The 18,907-nt window shown below is 34.6% G+C and overlaps 3 protein-coding genes across 13 annotated transcripts in view; 1 reads left to right on the top strand and 2 right to left on the bottom strand.

The window, feature by feature from the left end:
* ankrd52b (ankyrin repeat domain 52b) overlaps window positions 1-2,800 on the bottom strand; it is a 42,784-nt gene extending 39,984 nt beyond the window's left edge. For all 5 annotated transcript variants that reach the window (XR_007182185.1, XR_007182186.1, XM_048173008.1 and 2 more), the window contains exons 1-3: window positions 2,634-2,800; window positions 340-423; window positions 71-149 (exon numbers count right to left, since the gene is read on the bottom strand). Coding sequence is in view for 3 of the 5 variants with exons in the window: in XM_048173008.1 (XP_048028965.1) it covers window positions 71-149; window positions 340-423; window positions 2,634-2,660 (190 nt within the window). In the remaining 2 variants the exon portion in view is untranslated. The remainder of the gene's footprint in view (window positions 1-70; window positions 150-339; window positions 424-2,633) is intronic.
* Window positions 2,801-4,244: 1,444 nt separating this feature from the next.
* Window positions 4,245-9,166, bottom strand: cnpy2 (canopy FGF signaling regulator 2). 3 transcript variants are annotated; one of them, XM_048173364.1, is made up of 6 exons: window positions 9,007-9,166; window positions 8,693-8,798; window positions 8,442-8,557; window positions 8,100-8,297; window positions 7,829-7,925; window positions 4,245-4,874 (listed from the first exon to the last, which is right to left on the bottom strand). In XM_048173364.1, the coding sequence occupies exons 2-6, from the start codon at window positions 8,790-8,792 to the stop codon at window positions 4,831-4,833; spliced, it is 555 nt and encodes a 184-aa protein (XP_048029321.1). In that variant the 5' UTR covers window positions 8,793-8,798; window positions 9,007-9,166; the 3' UTR covers window positions 4,245-4,830. The 3 variants fall into 3 exon arrangements, with proteins under 3 accessions (XP_048029321.1, XP_048029320.1, XP_048029322.1); XM_048173363.1 differs by lacking the exon at window positions 9,007-9,166 and adding an exon at window positions 8,867-8,981; XM_048173365.1 differs by lacking the exon at window positions 9,007-9,166 and adding an exon at window positions 8,908-8,930.
* Window positions 9,167-10,797: 1,631 nt separating this feature from the next.
* zgc:113184 (uncharacterized protein LOC553745 homolog) lies at window positions 10,798-17,668 on the top strand. Of its 5 annotated transcripts, none has more exons than XM_048173209.1 (5): window positions 10,798-10,956; window positions 15,139-15,318; window positions 15,438-15,578; window positions 15,888-16,084; window positions 17,042-17,668. In XM_048173209.1, exons 2-5 carry the CDS (start codon window positions 15,207-15,209, stop codon window positions 17,213-17,215), a joined length of 624 nt encoding a protein of 207 aa, XP_048029166.1. In that variant the 5' UTR covers window positions 10,798-10,956; window positions 15,139-15,206; the 3' UTR covers window positions 17,216-17,668. The 5 variants fall into 5 exon arrangements, with proteins under 5 accessions (XP_048029166.1, XP_048029169.1, XP_048029168.1 ...); XM_048173212.1 differs by having other exon boundaries at window positions 10,805-10,956; window positions 15,207-15,318; XM_048173211.1 differs by having other exon boundaries at window positions 10,825-10,956; window positions 15,142-15,318.
* Window positions 17,669-18,907: the final 1,239 nt, after the last annotated feature.

Genomic DNA, 18,907 nt, shown 5'->3' with positions numbered 1-18,907 from the left:
ATTACTCCAGTCTTCAGTGTCACATGATCCTTCAGAAATCATTCTAATATGCTGAAATTCCTGAAGTCACCTGAACTGATGAGGAGCTCCATGATATGAACTCCACCCACATACGCTGCAGCATGCAGGGCGGTGCGGCATTCTTGGTCCTGAAACAACAAACAGTTTTAATACCAAGAAAAATGTGTGTTTACTCGATAATTTTAATATACAGTATTGCAGCATTCTAGTCATCAGGTATATGAAATTATTATGCATTCTTACAAAGATGTAAAAGGAGTAATGAAATTTGTAAGAATCAGGACGTTTCTTCAAATTACACAAGATAAAACCATATACCAGTTCATCCACTTCTTCCATCTGTTCCAACAAAAATTCCACCATTTCAGCATTCTGGCTGAATACTGCCTGGACCAGGAGCGACTAAAAGAGAGACAGACAGAAGGATCAGTGAAGTTTGGAGAGGAAATTATTGTGTTTTTAATTAATTCATATTCATTGTCAGGTTTATTGTGATTTTTAAAGTCACCATGAAATAAAACTTTCCTGAATGATTTCTGAAGGATCATGTGACACTGAAGACTGGAGTAACGATGCTGAAAATTCAGCTTTGCATCACAGGAATAAATTACTTTGTCAAATATATTTAAATAGTACACAGTTATTTTAAATTGTAATAATATTTCACAATATTACTGTTTTTTACTGTATTTTTAATTAAATAAATGTAGCCTTGGTGAGCAGACGAAACTTCTTTTAAAAACATTAAAAATCTTAGTGGTTCCAAACTTTTGGACTGTACAGTATATATGTATGTATATAAAAAAGTCAATATTTTGGCCATGCCGGTTGCACTCTAAAAAATGCTGGGATAAAAACAACCCAAGTTGGGTTAAAAATGGACAAACCCAGTGGTTGGGTTAAATATCTGCTGGTTGCTTAAAATGAACCCCAAATAAGTTGGAAATTAACATTTATTAATGTTTAATAAATGAACATTTATTAATAAGTTTAATTGATAATAATTAAATACTAAACAAACATTTATTAAATAGCTTATTAATAAATGTTTACCTTTTGATTATTATTGTTGTCTCTAGTAATTTTGTGCATGATTTTTAATTTCCAACCTATTTTAGGTTCATTTTAAGCCAGCAATATAGTCATTTTTAATCAATAGTTGAGTTAAATAAAACTACCCAACAGGTTGGGCAAACATTTAACCCAACCACTGGGTTTGTCCATTTTTAACCCAACTTGGGTTGTTGTTAACCCAGCATTTTTAGAATGTGGAGATGGGGATTTTGCTATTTTAGAGACTTTTTTTTTTTTTTTTTTTTTTTTTTTTTAAATTTGGGTCAAAGTTATGTAAACATAAAAGTCTTGGTAACACTTTACAGTAAGGTTCATTAACATTAGTTAATATATGAACTAACATGAACTAATGATGAGCAATACATTTGTTACAGTATTTATTAATAATGTTAGTTAAAAAATCCAGTTGTTCATTGTTTGTTCATGTAGTTCACAGTGCATTAACTAATGCTAACAAATACAACTTTTAATTTTAATAATGTATTAGTAAATTAACATTAACTAAGATTAATAAATGCTGTAGAAGTGCTGTTCATTCAACTAAAGTAGTTAACTAATGAAACCCTTATTGTAAAGTGTTTCCCAAGTCTTACAAAATCATGCAAAAAATGTGCAATGAAGAGAAATTAATATTTTCACTGGTGAACGAATACACACATAAATTAACCTATATCGACTATTTTTAATTTTTATTATTTAAGTCACTTAAGTTTTCTTGCATTTATTTCTCCTGATCATTTTTTTAAAGAGAAAGATACATTTAAATATCTTTTTTAGGAACAAAGAAAGAAGGAACAGAACAAAGAAAAGAAAAAAAACACCAAAACAAGTATTAATCACGGTACATGAAAGATCTCATCATATTTCTTCAAAAAAAAAAAATTTTTTGTTATTAATTATTCTTAGTGATTTGATTAAATGTTCTACTTCACATAAGAAATCTATAAAAGTAAGTCTTCGTTTGTGAAAATAGAATTTTGCCACAAGGATAAGAAAGTTAACAGTAGATTTGTTAAAGATTTGTTCTGGTTTTCAAAATAGCCAACAACATACTTAATGTGTAAATTACTGTTCATATTAACTTTAGAAAAACAATATTAACTCAAATCTTTCCAGAAAAGTGATGAAACCTTACATGAGAAAAAGAAATGACAAATATCTTCACTTTCTTGTTTACAAAAGGTCCATATATCAGCTAAGGTTTGACACAAGAGCATTACAAGGGTATATATTATGCAAAATGCACTTCTACTAGCTATATCGACTAAATTTTTTTAGTAAATTTTTTTTTTTATATCGACTAAATCAAAGCAGCAGATCATACTGAAATGACGTCATTCACTCGACAGCAGGCCACTATTAGGAGAACAGACAGATATAACTAGTTTTACAGAGACAGTTTTTATCTAGCTGTGTGTATCACCAGGCTAAGTATATTAAAAATCAACCTGGAACCGGCAACATGTCACAGAACAAACTAGATATGTCCTGACCATGCTTCTGAAGAAAACTAAAGCGAAAACCTTCTTGACGCTTACCTGCTCTCTTATGTTTAATATTCCCATCTCCTCAGATTAGTCAGGACGGAGTTTATTCATTAGGAAACTGATAATACAGTTAAACGTGTATAAAGGAAATAAAGTTTCCTTTGACTGTTAATAATGAACGGTGAACAGCACTAGTCTAGTACAACAGCGCTGTAATCTGAAGCTGGTGGTTTACAGCGACATCTACTGTAGAATAGAGGTATTACACGCCAGGAGGCTCGTGTGGTGTTCTGTGGCCATTAGGTTCCCTTGGTCACATTTTTAAGATAAAAGATAAAAAGAAAACCTAATGCATTTCTAAACAAACACAACCTATTCCTATTTGTCCAGCATTAGCGTGGATAGATGAATTCACATCATGATTTGCATATTGTATGTTTTTCTTTTGTATGATTGTAGTTACTGTACTTTGACCATCTCTGTTTTATTGAAGTTCAGTTTAAAAAAAGATTCATGGCCCAACTAAATGTGAAGTGAACCTCAATTGTGGAATATCATGCCTATTGAAATAAAAAGCTGTTTAAAGGCTTGTCTTTATGTTAGAGATGCTCTTTTTGTTCTTTGCGAGGGTTATTTACAGTAAAATATGATGGCATGAAAAATGAAGCATATTATTCTTATTTTTCAAGAACAGGAAAGCTATAGACCATTAGTATGTGTTGTCTTTTTAAGATCTTTGTACAAAACCAAGGTTGCGTAAAGCTTTAAATTATTTAAAATTTCTGTTCTTTTAATTTCCTGGCAATATTGTTGTTGTAATGAATATATTTTCCTACCACTGACAAAAGTGCTTAAATATTTTATGTTTTAAAATTCATTTTTGACTGGCTTCTTTCAAACTTACTTTTGAAAAACATGCTTTTGAGCTCCATACAAGTATAACGAAAGTGTGACTGGAATTAAAATGTGGTTTATTTACAAGAGAAAATGTTTAAACTACGAAGGAAACTAACAGAGGCAAATACTGTGTGAAACATGACTGTTAATGTTTATGTGGAAACTTCAGTGATCAGTTTGTGTGTGATTTATTTCATCTCATTCAAGTGTTTAAATCAAGACAACATGAGGATACGGTTTATTATGTCATTGATTATTCACTTTTCATAATAGTTTGTTTTACAATGTTGTAGAATAATTTTAAATAATTTTCTGCACTTAAGGTATGCTATAAGGTTCAGCAATGATTAACAATCATTAATCTGAAGGGCAGGGTTGCTATAAATTAATAAAGCTCCTTTGATTAACCAAAGGCGCTTTATTATCAAGAATAACCACCCCACCCCCCTTCTTTCAATCACTGTCAAAATTCTCAATTTGATTAATTAATAGTAGTATTTTGACACTCACCAATAAATGGCTTTAAAAAGGTATTGAAAATATTTTTTTTTCACTCTCCTGAGGTAGGACCACATTTAGTAGCAAGTACAGTTGTTATGTGTCTTTATCGTTCTGCGTTGTACATCTTGATGCTGGAAAATTCAAGATTTTACTATACATAATGATTTAAAACTCCCAAAACTTTAGAAAAATATGTAGATTTGATCCCTTTTGACAATTAAGACAAAATATTAATACACCATGACTCCATACTGTAACAATAAATTGTGAGTAAAAAAAAGATTGTGTTTATTATTAAAACAACAATATAACAGAATGGATGCTGAATTCAAACAATGCAACGAATGTTGATACAGTAAATACCGACGCAACAGCCAAATTAAATTATATTTGAAAATCAAATGAAAACACAAAAGTTGGTAAACTGCATATGAATCTCCATACAAAGTGGTGGCAGCCTAATAGTTTAAGACTTAAAGACTAGTAATCTAATCATGTTTGTGACCTGGAGAAAGAAACGCCACACCACTGTGCTTCTAATCAATATACTGCAAATGATCTTCTAAACTAAAATCTTAAGTGCTCCCAAATAGTGTTAAATATAAAAGTATGCCATTAGAGACTCATAAAGAGATCTCATTGTAGCTGTAGAAAGTCAGCTTTAATTAATGACAATGGACAGTTTTGATGGTAACGCCATTAATACAGTTGAACAGGTCAACAGTTAACCCATAGGGTCAAGTACATTATACAAATGTAGATCTCTGCATGTTCAGCGTCCTCAACAAGTAAGAGAATCAGTCTGGTTACTGAAGTTTAACAGGTGAACACATTGGTAAAGCTGCTCGGTTCATAACTCGTCATGCGGTATCTTCAGGGCATGGTCACAAAGATCTGTGGGAGGAGTAACAAAAAACTATCACATAAGTGTAATATGCAAGATGTATACGGGATGATCAAGATGTCCTTGTGAATATATTACACAATATTGTATACATTTTGTTAAAGGGATAACAATGAAATTCTGTCAGCTTCAAAGCAGTGTTAATTTTCACAGCAAATTTTGATTTAGTTTTAGTCATAGTCTTTTGACTAAAATGGCATTTAGTTTTAGTCATATTTTAGTCATCGGAAATTGTTTTAGTTTTAGTCTAGTTTTAGTCGACTAAATATCATAAGATTTTAGTCTACTAAATCTACAGTAGATTTAGTCGACTAAAATATAATTTAGTTAAATTGTAATGCATTAAGCATTTCTCTAACACTACACAGATCCTATACACTGATATATCTGATATTCCCCAAACTGTTTATGTTCACGCAACTGTACTTTGCTCCCCAAAAGCAGACGGTTTTTGACCGTTCAAATGCAAAAACACACGAAAGAGCAAAATTCAGTACTTTTCAGGGATTGATACACTTTTCATTGAGGTACTATTATAGTTTTCGTTTAAAAATTTTATTAGATTTGATTTTTAGTTTTTCTGCTTTCATTGTAATTTTAGTTAAAAGTTTTAGTATTTTTTGTGTGTTTATGTCTTTTAGTTTTTGCTTTTAAATGTCTATAAGTTTTTATTTCGGTTTGTTATTTTAATACCTCAGGTTAAGCTAAAGCTTAGAAACTAGATGAAATAAAATAAGTTTACATTTTTATATATTTATTTTTTATTTCAGTTAACATTTATGTCAAGTAATGAAGATTTTTTTGGTTTTAGGTTAACTATAATAACCCTTATACTTGTAAAATATATTGAATAATGTGTCAAATAATGTTTTTAGTCTTTCCTTCCTGTGACAGAAGATACAGTAGTTTACTATGAATTAAATAGAAATTAAATTAAATACAGTTTGTGTAAACAAAATAACAATAATGACCAGGAAAAAAATAATTATAAACCATCACGAAATACACGTGACTCTTATTCTGAAATGTCTGCAGTATGCACTGTAGCAGGCTGCTCATGAGGTTGATAGAATATGCATTCTTACAACCGCCTAAAACATTATACCATATAAATATCGTGTAATAAACATTGCCATAATTCATCAACATTAGCTTTTAATTGTGAAGCGGTCTGAAGTGCTGCTGCGCGAGCCTGTAGAGCGCGCAACAGCGCCGCTTTTTCCCGTGGTTAGATCAGCACATTACACTTCCAATCTTCCACACAGCAGTCCTGACTGGATATCTTCCCAAATCGTACTTCTCTTTCATTTTCCGTCTCGTTTTTATTCGTTGACGAAAATTAGAGTAGATTTTAGTCGTAGTTTTAGTCATTCAAAACACATTTTTGTTTAGTCATCGTCTCCTTTTCGTCCGTGAAAAAATGTTGTTGACGAAAATTATTCGTCAACGAAATTAACACTGCTTCAAGGAGCTCTACAATGATCCCGGACGAGGAATAAGGGTCTTATCTAGTGAAGCGATCGGTCATTTTCTAAAAAAAATAAAATTACATGTTTTAACCACAAATGCTCGTCTTGCACTGCTCTGCGATGCGCCATGCATTACATAATCACGTTGGAAAGATCACGCGCGATGTAGACAGAAGTACCACGAAAAACTAACTTACATCTCATTTTTTTTCTCCAACTTCAAAATCCTCTGACATTGTTGTTTTACCTCTTTTTGTAAAGGGCGTTTGACTTAGTCTTTGCACGTTCACTTGGATGGATCGGTACTTCCGGCCACGTAAAATGATCTTTCCAACATGATTACGTATTGCATGGCGCATCGCAGAGCAGTGCAAGACGAGCATTTGTGGTTAAAAAGAATGTAATTTTTACTTTTTTTTAGAAAATGACTGATGGTTTCTCTAGATAAGACTCTTATCGTCTGGGATCATGTAGAGCTCTTTGAAGCTGCACTGAAACTGACATTTGGACCTTCAACCCGTTGAACCCCAGTGAAGTCCACTATATGGAGAAAAACCCTGGAATGTTTTCCTCAAAAACCTTAATTTCTTTCCGACTGAAGAAAGAAAGTCATGAACATCTTGGATGACATGGGGGTGAGTAAATTAATAGGGAATTTTAAGTCTGAAGTGAATTAATCCTTTAAAAGGAGTGTTTACGCGACTGAAATTATTTTATGCGTTTTAGCTGTTCATTTACACAACAGCAGCATTTTGAGGGCCTGAAAACTTTTGAAAATGGGTTTCAGAGTGCAAGTGTTTGAAATCAATACTGTTATCATCTCTGTGTAAACTACAAAGACAATTTGTGAAATGGCATCTTCATGTTTATGTGTATTACACGTTCAGTCTATGGGTGCGTAGTGTTTCTTTACAAAGTAACATCGCCAACTACTGGCCTGGCAGCAGAATACAGCGTTTTTAGTCGTTCCCGCGGATCCATGCATACGGGGATCGTTTTGACAGTGTTGTCGCCTGTATGTGAAAATTTTTCATTTTAGTACATCGTTATAGTGTAAACGTACCCTAAATCTGTTCATCATATAAAGTGATCATGTCTCTTCAGAAGACTTGGATTAAACGGTTCAGTTCATGTGGATTTATTTTACGATCTCTTTATCAACATTTTGAAGCATTATAGCTTTAAGTTAACACACTTTCAGTGAAGGGACAGAAACCTCTCAGATTTCATTAAAAATAACTTCATTGGTGTTCCAGATTCTTACTTGTTTGGAACGACATGAGGGTGAGTAATTGATGACAGAGCTTTAGTTTTTGGGTGAACTAACCCTTTAAATATGCTTGAAAAGATATGTTGTCAGAATGTTTTTGCATTTGAGCATTTTACAAAAAGATGCATTTGTGGGGAAATATGTTTTATAACATGGTCACATAACTTATCAAAATTTCATTTAATTATTATATTTACAATATTACCTGTCCTCTTACTGCAGAGCTTGTCTTTAACGTTGTCTGTCTCATGAGAAAAGAATTCAATAAGTTCATCCTCATGCTGCTCAACAATCGTTTCACACTGTGAAAAAACACAAGAGAGACGTTTCTAAACTGATAAGGAAATGCATCAAATCAACAGCAAATTGCATCCAATTTGCACTCAATATATTTGTGTTTCCAACTGTAGAGTTTAAGTGTTGTTGTGTCTTTACCTAAAAATAAAGGCGTAAAGAAATGAAAGAATGGATCTTACAGCAAACTTTAAGCTGGAGCTGACTCTGGAGTCAAAGGCCACATCAGAAAGGTCCATGGCGGTGCCGTCACGGGACGTGTGTCTCACGTATGTCTTTCGATTGGTGGCAGGGTCAACATGTTCGCCGTAATCATTCATCTTCTCACAAACCTCTTCCATCAGTTCAAGCAGGTGACCCTCAGAGCGAGAAAAGGGAACCTGAGAACATTAAAACAACGTTATATATATTACGTTATAATAATATAAGTTAAAAGCCTCTAAGTTGGTGTAAAAAAAAAAAAAAAAAGAAAGGAAAAAAAGTCAACTGAGAGCCAGGGTCATTATGAAACAAAAATATGTCACCTCTCTTACTGACTGACTGCCATCAGGATTAATCCTAAATGATCCAGTCTGGATCATTTTCTTGGGATCTATTTGGGATATGGCCCATTCCATTTCATCAACTAATGCCCTGCATGCTGGGGGGAAAAATATGCATTTCAGATGCAATTATGAAGGTATGTAACAGCACAAGTTTTACTACAATCAATCAACCCACAATGGCTGTCTATGTATAAGAATATGTTCATGTGCTCATGCAAAGCTTGAAATACCTCCACATTTGATGTCTTGACCCTGTCTGGCTCCTTGGACCAACAATAGGTGCAAAGAGATCAATGCACAGAAAATAACCACGTGAAAATTGTTTTCCATCCCCACCTACGAAAAAAAATGAATAAAAATGTCATGCATGTAGGTCATTCCATACAATTATATTCTACTACAACCTTTGATGGTGATCTCCGAATGCCAGGTACACAAGAATTACCTTTCACAAAACACAAGCGAATAAAATCCGACATCATGCGTTTACATTAATCGCACTGCATCACATGCAGAATTCGAAGCGTTGCGAAAACATACAAACCTTTTGCTTTAAACACACCGCACACACGCGGACATGAAACTGATGACGTGCACACACGGATAATTGTGGCTTAGCGGCTGACCTGAGATCTGCCACAATTTCGTTTTTCTTCTTGAATGGTATTGGCTGTCGACAGTGGCTGTTTGGTGCATTACCGCCATCAACTGAACTGGAGCGAAATACACACTTTCAAAAGGCTATGAAACTTGTTTTTGCTCTAAACAATCTTTCTTAAAGAGTTAGTTCACCCAAAAATGAAAATAATGTTAATTACTCACCCTCTTCAGAACACAAATTAAGATATTTTTGTTGAAATATGATGGCTCTGTGAGGCCTGCATAGCTAGCAAAAAGCTAAAAACATATTTAAATCAGTTCATGTGAGTACAGTGGTTCAATATTAATGTTATAAAGCGACAAGAATATTTTATTTTTTACAAATTAACAACTTATTTGGTGATGGCCGATTTCAAAACACTGCTTCGTGAAGCTTCAGAGCGTTATGAATCTTATGTGTCGAATCATGATTCAGATCGCATGTCAAACCGTCAAACTGCTGAAATCACGTGACTTTGGCGCTCTGAACAGCTGCTGATTCAATACGCTGATTCATAACGTTTTGAAATCGGCCATCACTATATAAGTCGTTATTTTGTTTTGTCTTTATGATATTAATATTGAACCACTGTACTCACGTGAACTGATTTAAATATGTTTTTAGTACATTAATGGATCTTGAGAGAGGAAATGTCATTGCTGGCTATGCAGGCCTCACTGAGCCATCGGATTTCAACAAAAATATCTTAATTTGTGTTCTGAAGATGAACAAAGGTCTTATGGGTGTGGAACGACATGAGGGTGAGTAATAAATGAGAGAATTTTCATTTTTGGGTGAACTAACCCTTTAATCTTCATTCAAAGCCTTACCTAACCTTACATTAAAGTAAAACAATCTTTTTGTTTTTTTCAAATGCACACTGGTGGTCAAAAATTTAAATTAACTGTTAGAATACAATGTAATTTATTCCTGATTTAAATAGGAAGCTTCGGAGCATTATGAATCAGCGTGTCAAATCAGCAGTTCGGAGCGCCAAAGTCATGTGATTTCAGCACTTTGGCGGTTTGACACACGATCCGAATCATGATTCGACACAAAAGATTCTGATTCATAACGCTCTGAAGCTTAATCAAGCAGTGTTTTGAAATCGGCCATCACTATATAAGTCGCTATTTTGTTTTTTTGCCGCACCAAAAATATTCTCGTCGCTTTATAATATTAATATTGAACCAATAAACTCACATGAACTGATTTAAATATGTTTTTAGTACATTAATGGATCTTGAGAGAGGAAATATCATTGCTGGCTATGGAGGCCTCACTGAGCCATCGGATTTCAACAAAAATATCTTAATTTTTGTTCTGAAGATGAACGAAGGTCTTACAGGTGTGGAACGACATGAGGGTGAGTAATAAATGACAGAATTTTCAATTTTGGGTGAATTAACCCTTTAAAGTTACTGGAAGAACGTTTGTTCATTACTTTGTTCAGAACCAGAACGTTCGTCAAAGTTCTGAGAACGTTCCCTGTCAACTGGGGAGTTTATTGCTAAATTCCCTTTCCATTATGTATTGTATTTTTTTAAAAAAAATTAAAAATACACATATAGTATGCACTATACTTCAAGTATCGCCCACTTGCAGTGGACACTACAACACAATGCGACTAATTCTCCCATAATGCCTCCAGTGTGGACAGTTTACACTTGAGTACAGATGTGAAAACAGATCATGCGCTGTTTCTAGGTGTGCTGGGTCACTTTAACTGACCCGGGAGGAGGTTCCTGTTCGAGTTCCTGTTTTTGATTTCCTGATAGCCTACTTACTGTTTGCTTCAATTTGTAAAGTTTTACGCTGGACAGCATATACGGACTCTTCATCGGAGTGACAAACGTAAAAATATCTTCCATTGTATCGAGTTGATTACGAATGTCTGGATATTAGTAAGCCTGTATACTATTATGCAAATCTGTTTTTCCTCTTCACGCTTTCATTCTGTGGCCACAGCAATGCAGTGTAGAAACTTGCTATTGTTTGCTACAGATTTATTCTTGAATAAACAAAGAAAGGTATAGTCTGTGCTTTCGGGTGGCACCTGTGGTTTAAGTAGCCTATACTTGCGGAGGAACATACTGCGCGGATGATTTTGATGGTTTGAGGTTTACCCATGTTTGTTACCTAGCTAACTATCGGTTCACTGAAATGTCCGACAAGAAAAGTGTCACCTCAGTCAGAAAATACCGTTTGATTTCGAAGCTTTTCTCTCCCTGACAGGTTGCAATTTTTTAATGTCAAGTCAAATATTCAGATGTTAGCCTATTATTTTGTGACAGCACCCAGTTATGACATGTAACAACACTTGTCTACCTCTATATAATTTTTGTGGCAACCTATCTGTTCTGTTTACTTCCCTGTTTGTCTAAGTAGTCTTCTTTTCTATGGCGGGAACCAATGCATTTTTGAGTCATATCATATTCACTAACAACAACAATAAAAACAATAAATAATAATAAAAAAAGATGGTACCAAATTTAAATTGCACAGGTGAAGTGTTTCTGAAGCGACAATAGGTGTCTACATAGATTGTTTAAAGTCATAATGAGATCAAAATTGAACATTTTTATGGAATAATTCTGTATTTATTAGTACATGATTTTTTTTTATTTTTTATTCATGTGCCTTGAAATCTTTAATCAAAATGGCTGGCGCAAGGGCGGGGCAACCTGTCACTCACATGACATCCACCAATCGCAAACCACAAACTCCCAACCATTCAATCAATTACCCATAGACAAAATTAAACCCCGCCCTACATTTGTTATTGTCAAGAAGCTGTTTCACTCAGATACAGTACAGTTCAAAAGTTTGGAACCACTAAGATTTTTAATGTTTTTAAAAGAAGTTTCGTCTGCTCACCAAGGCTACATTTATTTAATTAAAAATACAGTAAAAAACAGTAATATTGTGAAATATTATTACAATTTAAAATAACTGTTTTCTATTTGAATATATTTCACAAAGTAATTTATTCCTGTGATGCAAAGCTGAATTTTCAGCATCATTACTCCAGTCTTCAGTGTCACATGATCCTTCAGAAATCATTCTAATATGCTGATTTGCTGCACAAGAAACATTTAATGTGTACAATTGTACAAAATATTTGTGTACAATATTTTTTTTCAGGATTATTTGATGAATAGAAAGTTCAAAAGAACAGTGTTTATCTGAAATCTAATCTTTTGTAACATTATAAATGTCTTAACTGCCAAAAGAAAAATATTCATTTCTTTAATTTCTTTTCAAAAAAATAAAAATAAAAATTCTTACTGACCCCAAACTTTTGAACGGTAGTGTATAATGCTACAGAAGCTTTGTATTTCAGATAAATGCTGTTCTTTTGAACTTTCTATTCATCAAGGAATCCTGAAAACAAAAGTACACAACTGTTTTCAACATTGAAAATAATCATAAATGTTTCTTGAGCAGCAGATCAGCATATTAGAATGATTTGTGAAGGATCATGTGACACTGAAGACTGGAGTAACGATGCTGAAAATTCAGCTTTGCATCACAGGAATAAATTACTTTGTCAAATATATTTAAATAGTACACAGTAGAGCTTAGATCGGGCCCAACAAATCAAGCCCGACCCTACCCGAGCCCGAGCACGTTGTGTCCGAGCCCGGCCCGGCCCGACACGTCCACTGTAATTATGAGCCCGAGCCCGATTTAAACCCGACCATTTTTAATACGTGGGCCGTTATAACCAGGGGCGGCGCCAGATTTTTTTTTTTTTTTTTTAACGCAGGTGCTGCTGTGCTAGATCATAAGCTACAGGGGAAGCTGCGCAGTTATATAAATTATATAAATACTATTAATAAATGAGCAAAAATTGGCCACTCAATATTAAATATTAAATTATTTTAATTATAATAAAGTTTTAATTTTATTAAATTGAACAAGCTCAACATTCAGCATTCAATCAAATATTCTTAAAGATTAATTATTATTAATAATGTTACTTCAACCTATTGTTATTTTAACATAATATGTGTGTGAGCAACAAGCAAGATGTGCATTTGTAAATTCGGTGACAGCGTGTGTTACGAGTTTCAAATGGTGTAAGTGTGTCCGTGGCGCGCCGGCGCCTCCATGTCAATATTATATTGTCTGCTATATTGCTTTTTATGTATTAAATCCAGGTAATTGGATGGTGAAAAATGTATTAAAATTAAGATACAATTAATACTAAACGAAATTCACTTTAATGAAAATCTTTCTTCAAAACAAAACTTAACAAACTTGAAACTAAATGTGCTTATTTAATGGCTAAAACACGTAGGCTATAGCTAGACTCTCTTTTTGTACAAATTGCAGCACATTCATTTAATTCTGAATTTTGCATATGTAAGTTGAAAAGCATTTGTTTGTGCATAGTAAAACATATCTGTAACATTTATCAAGTTTATAATTGTGCGTGCATTTATTAATTATTATCTTAATGAATAATACGACAAGGAAGAAGCATGTAAACTGCGTTGTTTGTTTATTAAAACTAGTTTAAAATGTTTCCATACCTCCGATTTTCCTCCAGACTTGCTCAAAGTTAATTCTCCTGTTTTAATTTTTTTCTTTGGTTCTTCAAGCTCCATGTTGTACTTAAGCCTCGTTTCGGCTCCGACAAGGTTTTGTACCGTCTTCTGAGGGGTGTCAACTCACACCAGAAGCATTTCAGAAGCGAAGCGGCTGGATTCGCGAGACCACTAGATTTGCCTGGCAAACATTGTTTTCGTTAATTTTTTCATGTTTTTAATGGCTAAATGGTTATATTTTGTCCGGTTTGATTGTGTTTATTGCTATGCCATACTTTATTTTGCTGTAGCCATACAGATGAAGTTAACACACAACAAAAAACAAGAAATTTCAAGTTCGAATCTCTTGTCGTCAGTTTCTGGCATCGTATTAATGTGAAATATGAGCGGGAGTTTACTCAGGGTGATTATTTTGACTTTATTTTGTATTTCAGCTGCGCGTCTTGGACGCGGCGTCCGTCAAAAATAGGCGAGGCGCCTGTCTTTAGCGAAGCGGCGCGGTGAGCCGCTTCTGGGACGCTTCTCAAACGCACCGCAGCGCGGCTGGTGTAAACACGAGCATGACTAGAGTGGCCGCGTATCAGCTCCGGTAGCCGCGTCGCAGCCGTGACGCGCCGCACGCGTGCAGTGTAAACGAGGCTTTAAACGAGGCTTTAAGCTACTGAATAGTACAACACGCACAGCAGGTGTGATGCGTCACGCGTGCGAGACTGCGAGCGCGAGTGGACGAGACGCTGCGCATGACACGTGACGTGCTTTATCAAGAAGGCCCGATGAGGCCCGAGGATAAATATTCTTTTTGTATTTTTAAATTTAATGATATTTGAGCACAATATTACTGTTTTTTACTGTATTTTTAATTAAATAAATGTAGCAAAAAAACAAAATAAAACTTCTTGGACTTTATTCAACAATATCTAGTGATGGGTGATTTCAAAACACTGCTTCATGAAGCTTCGAAGCTTTACGAATCTTTGGTTTCCAATCAGTGGTTCGGAGCGCCAAAGTCACGCTAACCATTGAAATTTCGAAACGCATATGACGTAACAAAGCCTCATTTACGTTTACTGAAATCATGTGATTTTGCCGCTCTGAACCACTGATTCGAAACAAAAGATTTGTAAAGCTTTGTTACATTATAACATTAAAGTTGAACCACTGTAGTCACATGAACTGTTTTAAATATGTCTTTAGTAGCTTTCTGGGCATCTGAAAGTGTTAATTATCTTGCTGTCAATGCAGGCCTCATTGAGCCATCGGATTTTATCAAAAATATCTTAATTTGTGTTCCAAAGATGAATGAAGGTCTTACGAGTGTGGAACGACATGAGGGTGAGTAATTAATGACAGAAATTTTCATTTTTGGGTGAACTAACCCTTTAAATGAACTTGCTTCATTTTAGTCAATGAAATGTACGTTTGTAGTCTTTTATTTAAATAATGGTGGAAATCTCTCTCTCTTTCTCCATTTCTTACTGCACAGAAGCTAACGACTACAAGACTGCAAGCTCGAAGACTTTCTGATAAGTTTTATTTTTAATTTTCGTTAAGATGGAGGAGGCATATGCAGCGCTGTACCAGGAGTTTGTCCGTCTCCAGTCACTCTGCTTAAAACAAGCAGCAATGCTGAAACATCTCTCTGACACAGTGCAACGACAACAAGGTCAATTGACTCAAATCAACTACAACTTTTCAGTACTTAATGCATTATTAATATCATAATGTGTTAAATGGTTGTAGACACTATGATAAATGTTAAATGACATTAATGTTCACTTTCAGGGTTGGCCACCGCTCCAGCTAGGATTTTTGAAAACCCGTGCCATTTCACAGAGGAAAAGATGGGACACCTACTCCATCCTGCAGAATGCCATGAATCTCAAAGACTGAATCTCGCTGAAACACACATACTGAACTCTCAATGTATAGGATTCTCTTTATGAAAGTTTTTCTAAGTTGAAAGTTTTAAAGTCTACACTATTGTAAATAGTTTTAAGCAAGATTTTTTGGAAGAAATTGAATCTACTTTAACTTATGTTTAATTCAGTGTCACAAGCCATTTCTTTGTAATTATTAATTGTGAAATTTTCTAGCATTGCAAATTTCTGAGTGAAAATGGTTTCCAAACCAAATTTTGTTGATATTCAGTCAGTAATGATTCTCATTCTCACTTTTGTCTGCATTTCTAAATCTTTTGAGCGCTAGGTTTTCATTCTGCTGTTTGTTTTTCAGCTGCTCATGATCTCAGTCACATTGATAGAGGACTAGACAAACTGCATCTTAACCTGGACATGCTAGATCTGAAACAAGGTAGCCACGATAATGCGGTTTTCCACAATCCTGTAAAGACGCCAGAAAACAGCGCCTGGGATGACCTGAGGAAAGTTGAGCAACATTATCATGCTAACCAGACTTCACAACGGCTGCGGGTTTGTATCATACTTGTGTTTAGTTAGTTTTGGTTTACTTCGGTTTTCTTTGTTTTAAGCTCCTAAACTTGAATAACTTTTAATTTATTGTTTCTAGTCCTTCAGACCGCACCTCCTGCTAAACATCTTACTACACTCTTGTGAGAAAAAGTTCTACATAGAAAGGGTTCTGTTAGGCGTTTCATATATAGAACGTTTTAGTGGTATCCATCATGGGATCATATTAGGGATTTAGCTTCATGAATTTTCTTTTAATTCTTTTTATTTGTTTGATTTATTGAGCTACAGCTCACAGCGCCATGCCAGAACTAGGCAATATGCGATCATTTAAAGGGTTAGTTCACCCAAAAATGAAAATTCTGTCATTAATTACTCACCCTCATGTCGTTCCACACCCGTAATGCCTTCGTTCATCTTTAGAACACAAATTAAGATATTTTTGATAAAATATGATGACTCAGTCAGGCCTGCATTGACAGCAAGATAATTAACACTTTCAATGTCCAGAAAGCTACTAAAGACATATTTAAAACAGGTCATGTGACTACAGTGGTTCAACCTTAATGTTATGAAGCCAAAAAAACAAAATAACGACTTTATTCAACAATATCTAGTGATGCGTGATTTCAAAACACTGCTTCATGAAGCTTTACGAATCTTTTGTTTCGAATCAGTGGTTCAGAGCGCCAAAGTCACATGATTTCAGTAAACGAGGCTTCGTTAGGTCATAAGTGTGACTTTGGCAGTTTGATACACGCTCCGAACCACTGATTAGAAACAAAAGAACATGTGAGACAGCTATGGTCACTTAGTAGACCATCTCATTCTAGCGTTTAATGCTACAAGCCTCTGAAGGACTGGACTAGGATGCAGCATTCCATTTGAAAAGCGCCCTAAGAGTGTACAATATAAGCAGACATCTGATATGTGTGAAAAGAGTGTTTGTCTGTCCCACAGAGACCCTGGTCATCCTCGTTTCTGGACAGTGAGTTGGTCAGTCAAGCCGGAGGGCTGTTCATGTCAGGAGTGACGCTGCAGTCGCAGGTGTGCGAGTTCTGTCACGCCGTGTTTCCAGGACACACGAGCACCCGCGGCGAGTTTCTGCGTCACCTCACTACACACATGACTTGAAGAAAAGCAGTGCTGGGAATCAAATTCATTAAAAAAATGAAGAAATGAGAGATGATAAGTGAACACTGATAATGTCAGTAATGGACAGTAATATGTTTGATTTTGAAACTATTTAAGGTTTGGTCAGTGATGGTCAAGATATCTTTTTATTAAATTGTAATGCACACAAAGCTGTAGTGCAAACACATAATATCATAAAGCAGGAAGAACAACAAAAATGTTATGCATGCATGTCTTTGCTTATCATTATTATGATTCATCTGCCGTTTCATCTTTTAATTATTTGGTTCCATCAGAGAAAAGTGTCTGTATTGTACAAATAGAAATGGGAATATATTATATTATTTTTCTAAATGATTTACTCTTTTTACCCAAATGCTGTATTCTCACTACAGCGCATGATAGTGAATAGTGCTGTCTATCAATTAAAGATTAAATACTTCAGTAAAATGATTAAGTGGCACATCAATGAATCATACCAACAGCCAGGTGGCATGAATGCTATAAAAACTCAGTTTATCATTGTTTACATGCACAGCAGTGATATCTCGGCTAACAGGGAGTGTCTTAGAACTTAGGTTAAAGGGTTAGTTCATGCAAAATGAAAATTCTGTCATTAATTACTCATCCTCATGTCGTTTTACACCCGTAAGACCTTCGTTCATCTTCAGAACACAAATTAAGATATTTTTGATAAAATCCGATGCTCAGTGAGGCCTGCATTGACAGCAAGATAATTAACACTTGCAATGCCCAGAAAGCTACTAAAGACGTATTTAAAACAGGTCATGTGACTACAGTGGTTCAACTTTAATGTTATGAAGCGACGAGAATACTTTTTGTGTGCCAAAAAAACAAAATAACGACTTTATTCAACAATATCTAGTGATGGATGATTTCAAAACACTGCTTTGAAAGCTTTATGAATCTTTTGTTTCGAATCAGTGGTTTGGATGGCATAAACAAAGCCTCGTTTACTGAAATCACGTGACTTTGGCACTCTGAACCACTGATTCGAAACAAAAGATTGATAAAGCATCGAAGCAGTGTTTTGAAATCGCCCATCTCTAGATATTGTTGAATAAAGTCGTTATTTAGTTTTTTGGTGCACAAAAAGTATTCTCGTCACTTCATAACATTGAGATTGAGCCACTGTAGTCAAATTAACCATTTTTAAATATGTCTTTAGTAGCTTTCTGGGCATCTGAAAGTGTTAATAATCTTGCTGTCAATGGAGGTCTCACTGAGCCATCGGATTTCATCAAAAATATCTTGTGTGAACGAAGGTAATGGGTGTAGAACGATATGAGGGTGAGTAATAAATGACATTATTTTCATTTTTGGGTGCACTAATTCTTTTAATGTTCATTCTCAAAGTTCTGAACAAACGTTCTTCCAGTAACTTCAATAGAAATATATATTTTAATGTTTGTTAAATGATAATATGGAATGTTCCCTTAACATTTGTATAACCAAGAAAAAACGTTTTTAAAAAGCATTCATAGAACATTCAGAAATAACGTTTTTATAACTTAACGGGAACATTAACAAATGTTCTAAGAACATAGATTTTGTTAGCTGGGATGATTATTGCCAGCAAGGCATAAGGATGTTTACATGACATGGGCGAATCTCTTTAGTCTTGTTTACATCCTGCTTGCCATTACTTTTATTATCGGTTGCTTTAAAACA

Source organism: Megalobrama amblycephala, linkage group LG21, assembly GCF_018812025.1.
Source record: "Megalobrama amblycephala isolate DHTTF-2021 linkage group LG21, ASM1881202v1, whole genome shotgun sequence".
NCBI lineage: Eukaryota > Metazoa > Chordata > Actinopteri > Cypriniformes > Xenocyprididae > Megalobrama > Megalobrama amblycephala.
This window is presented reverse-complemented; position numbering and strand designations above follow the sequence as displayed.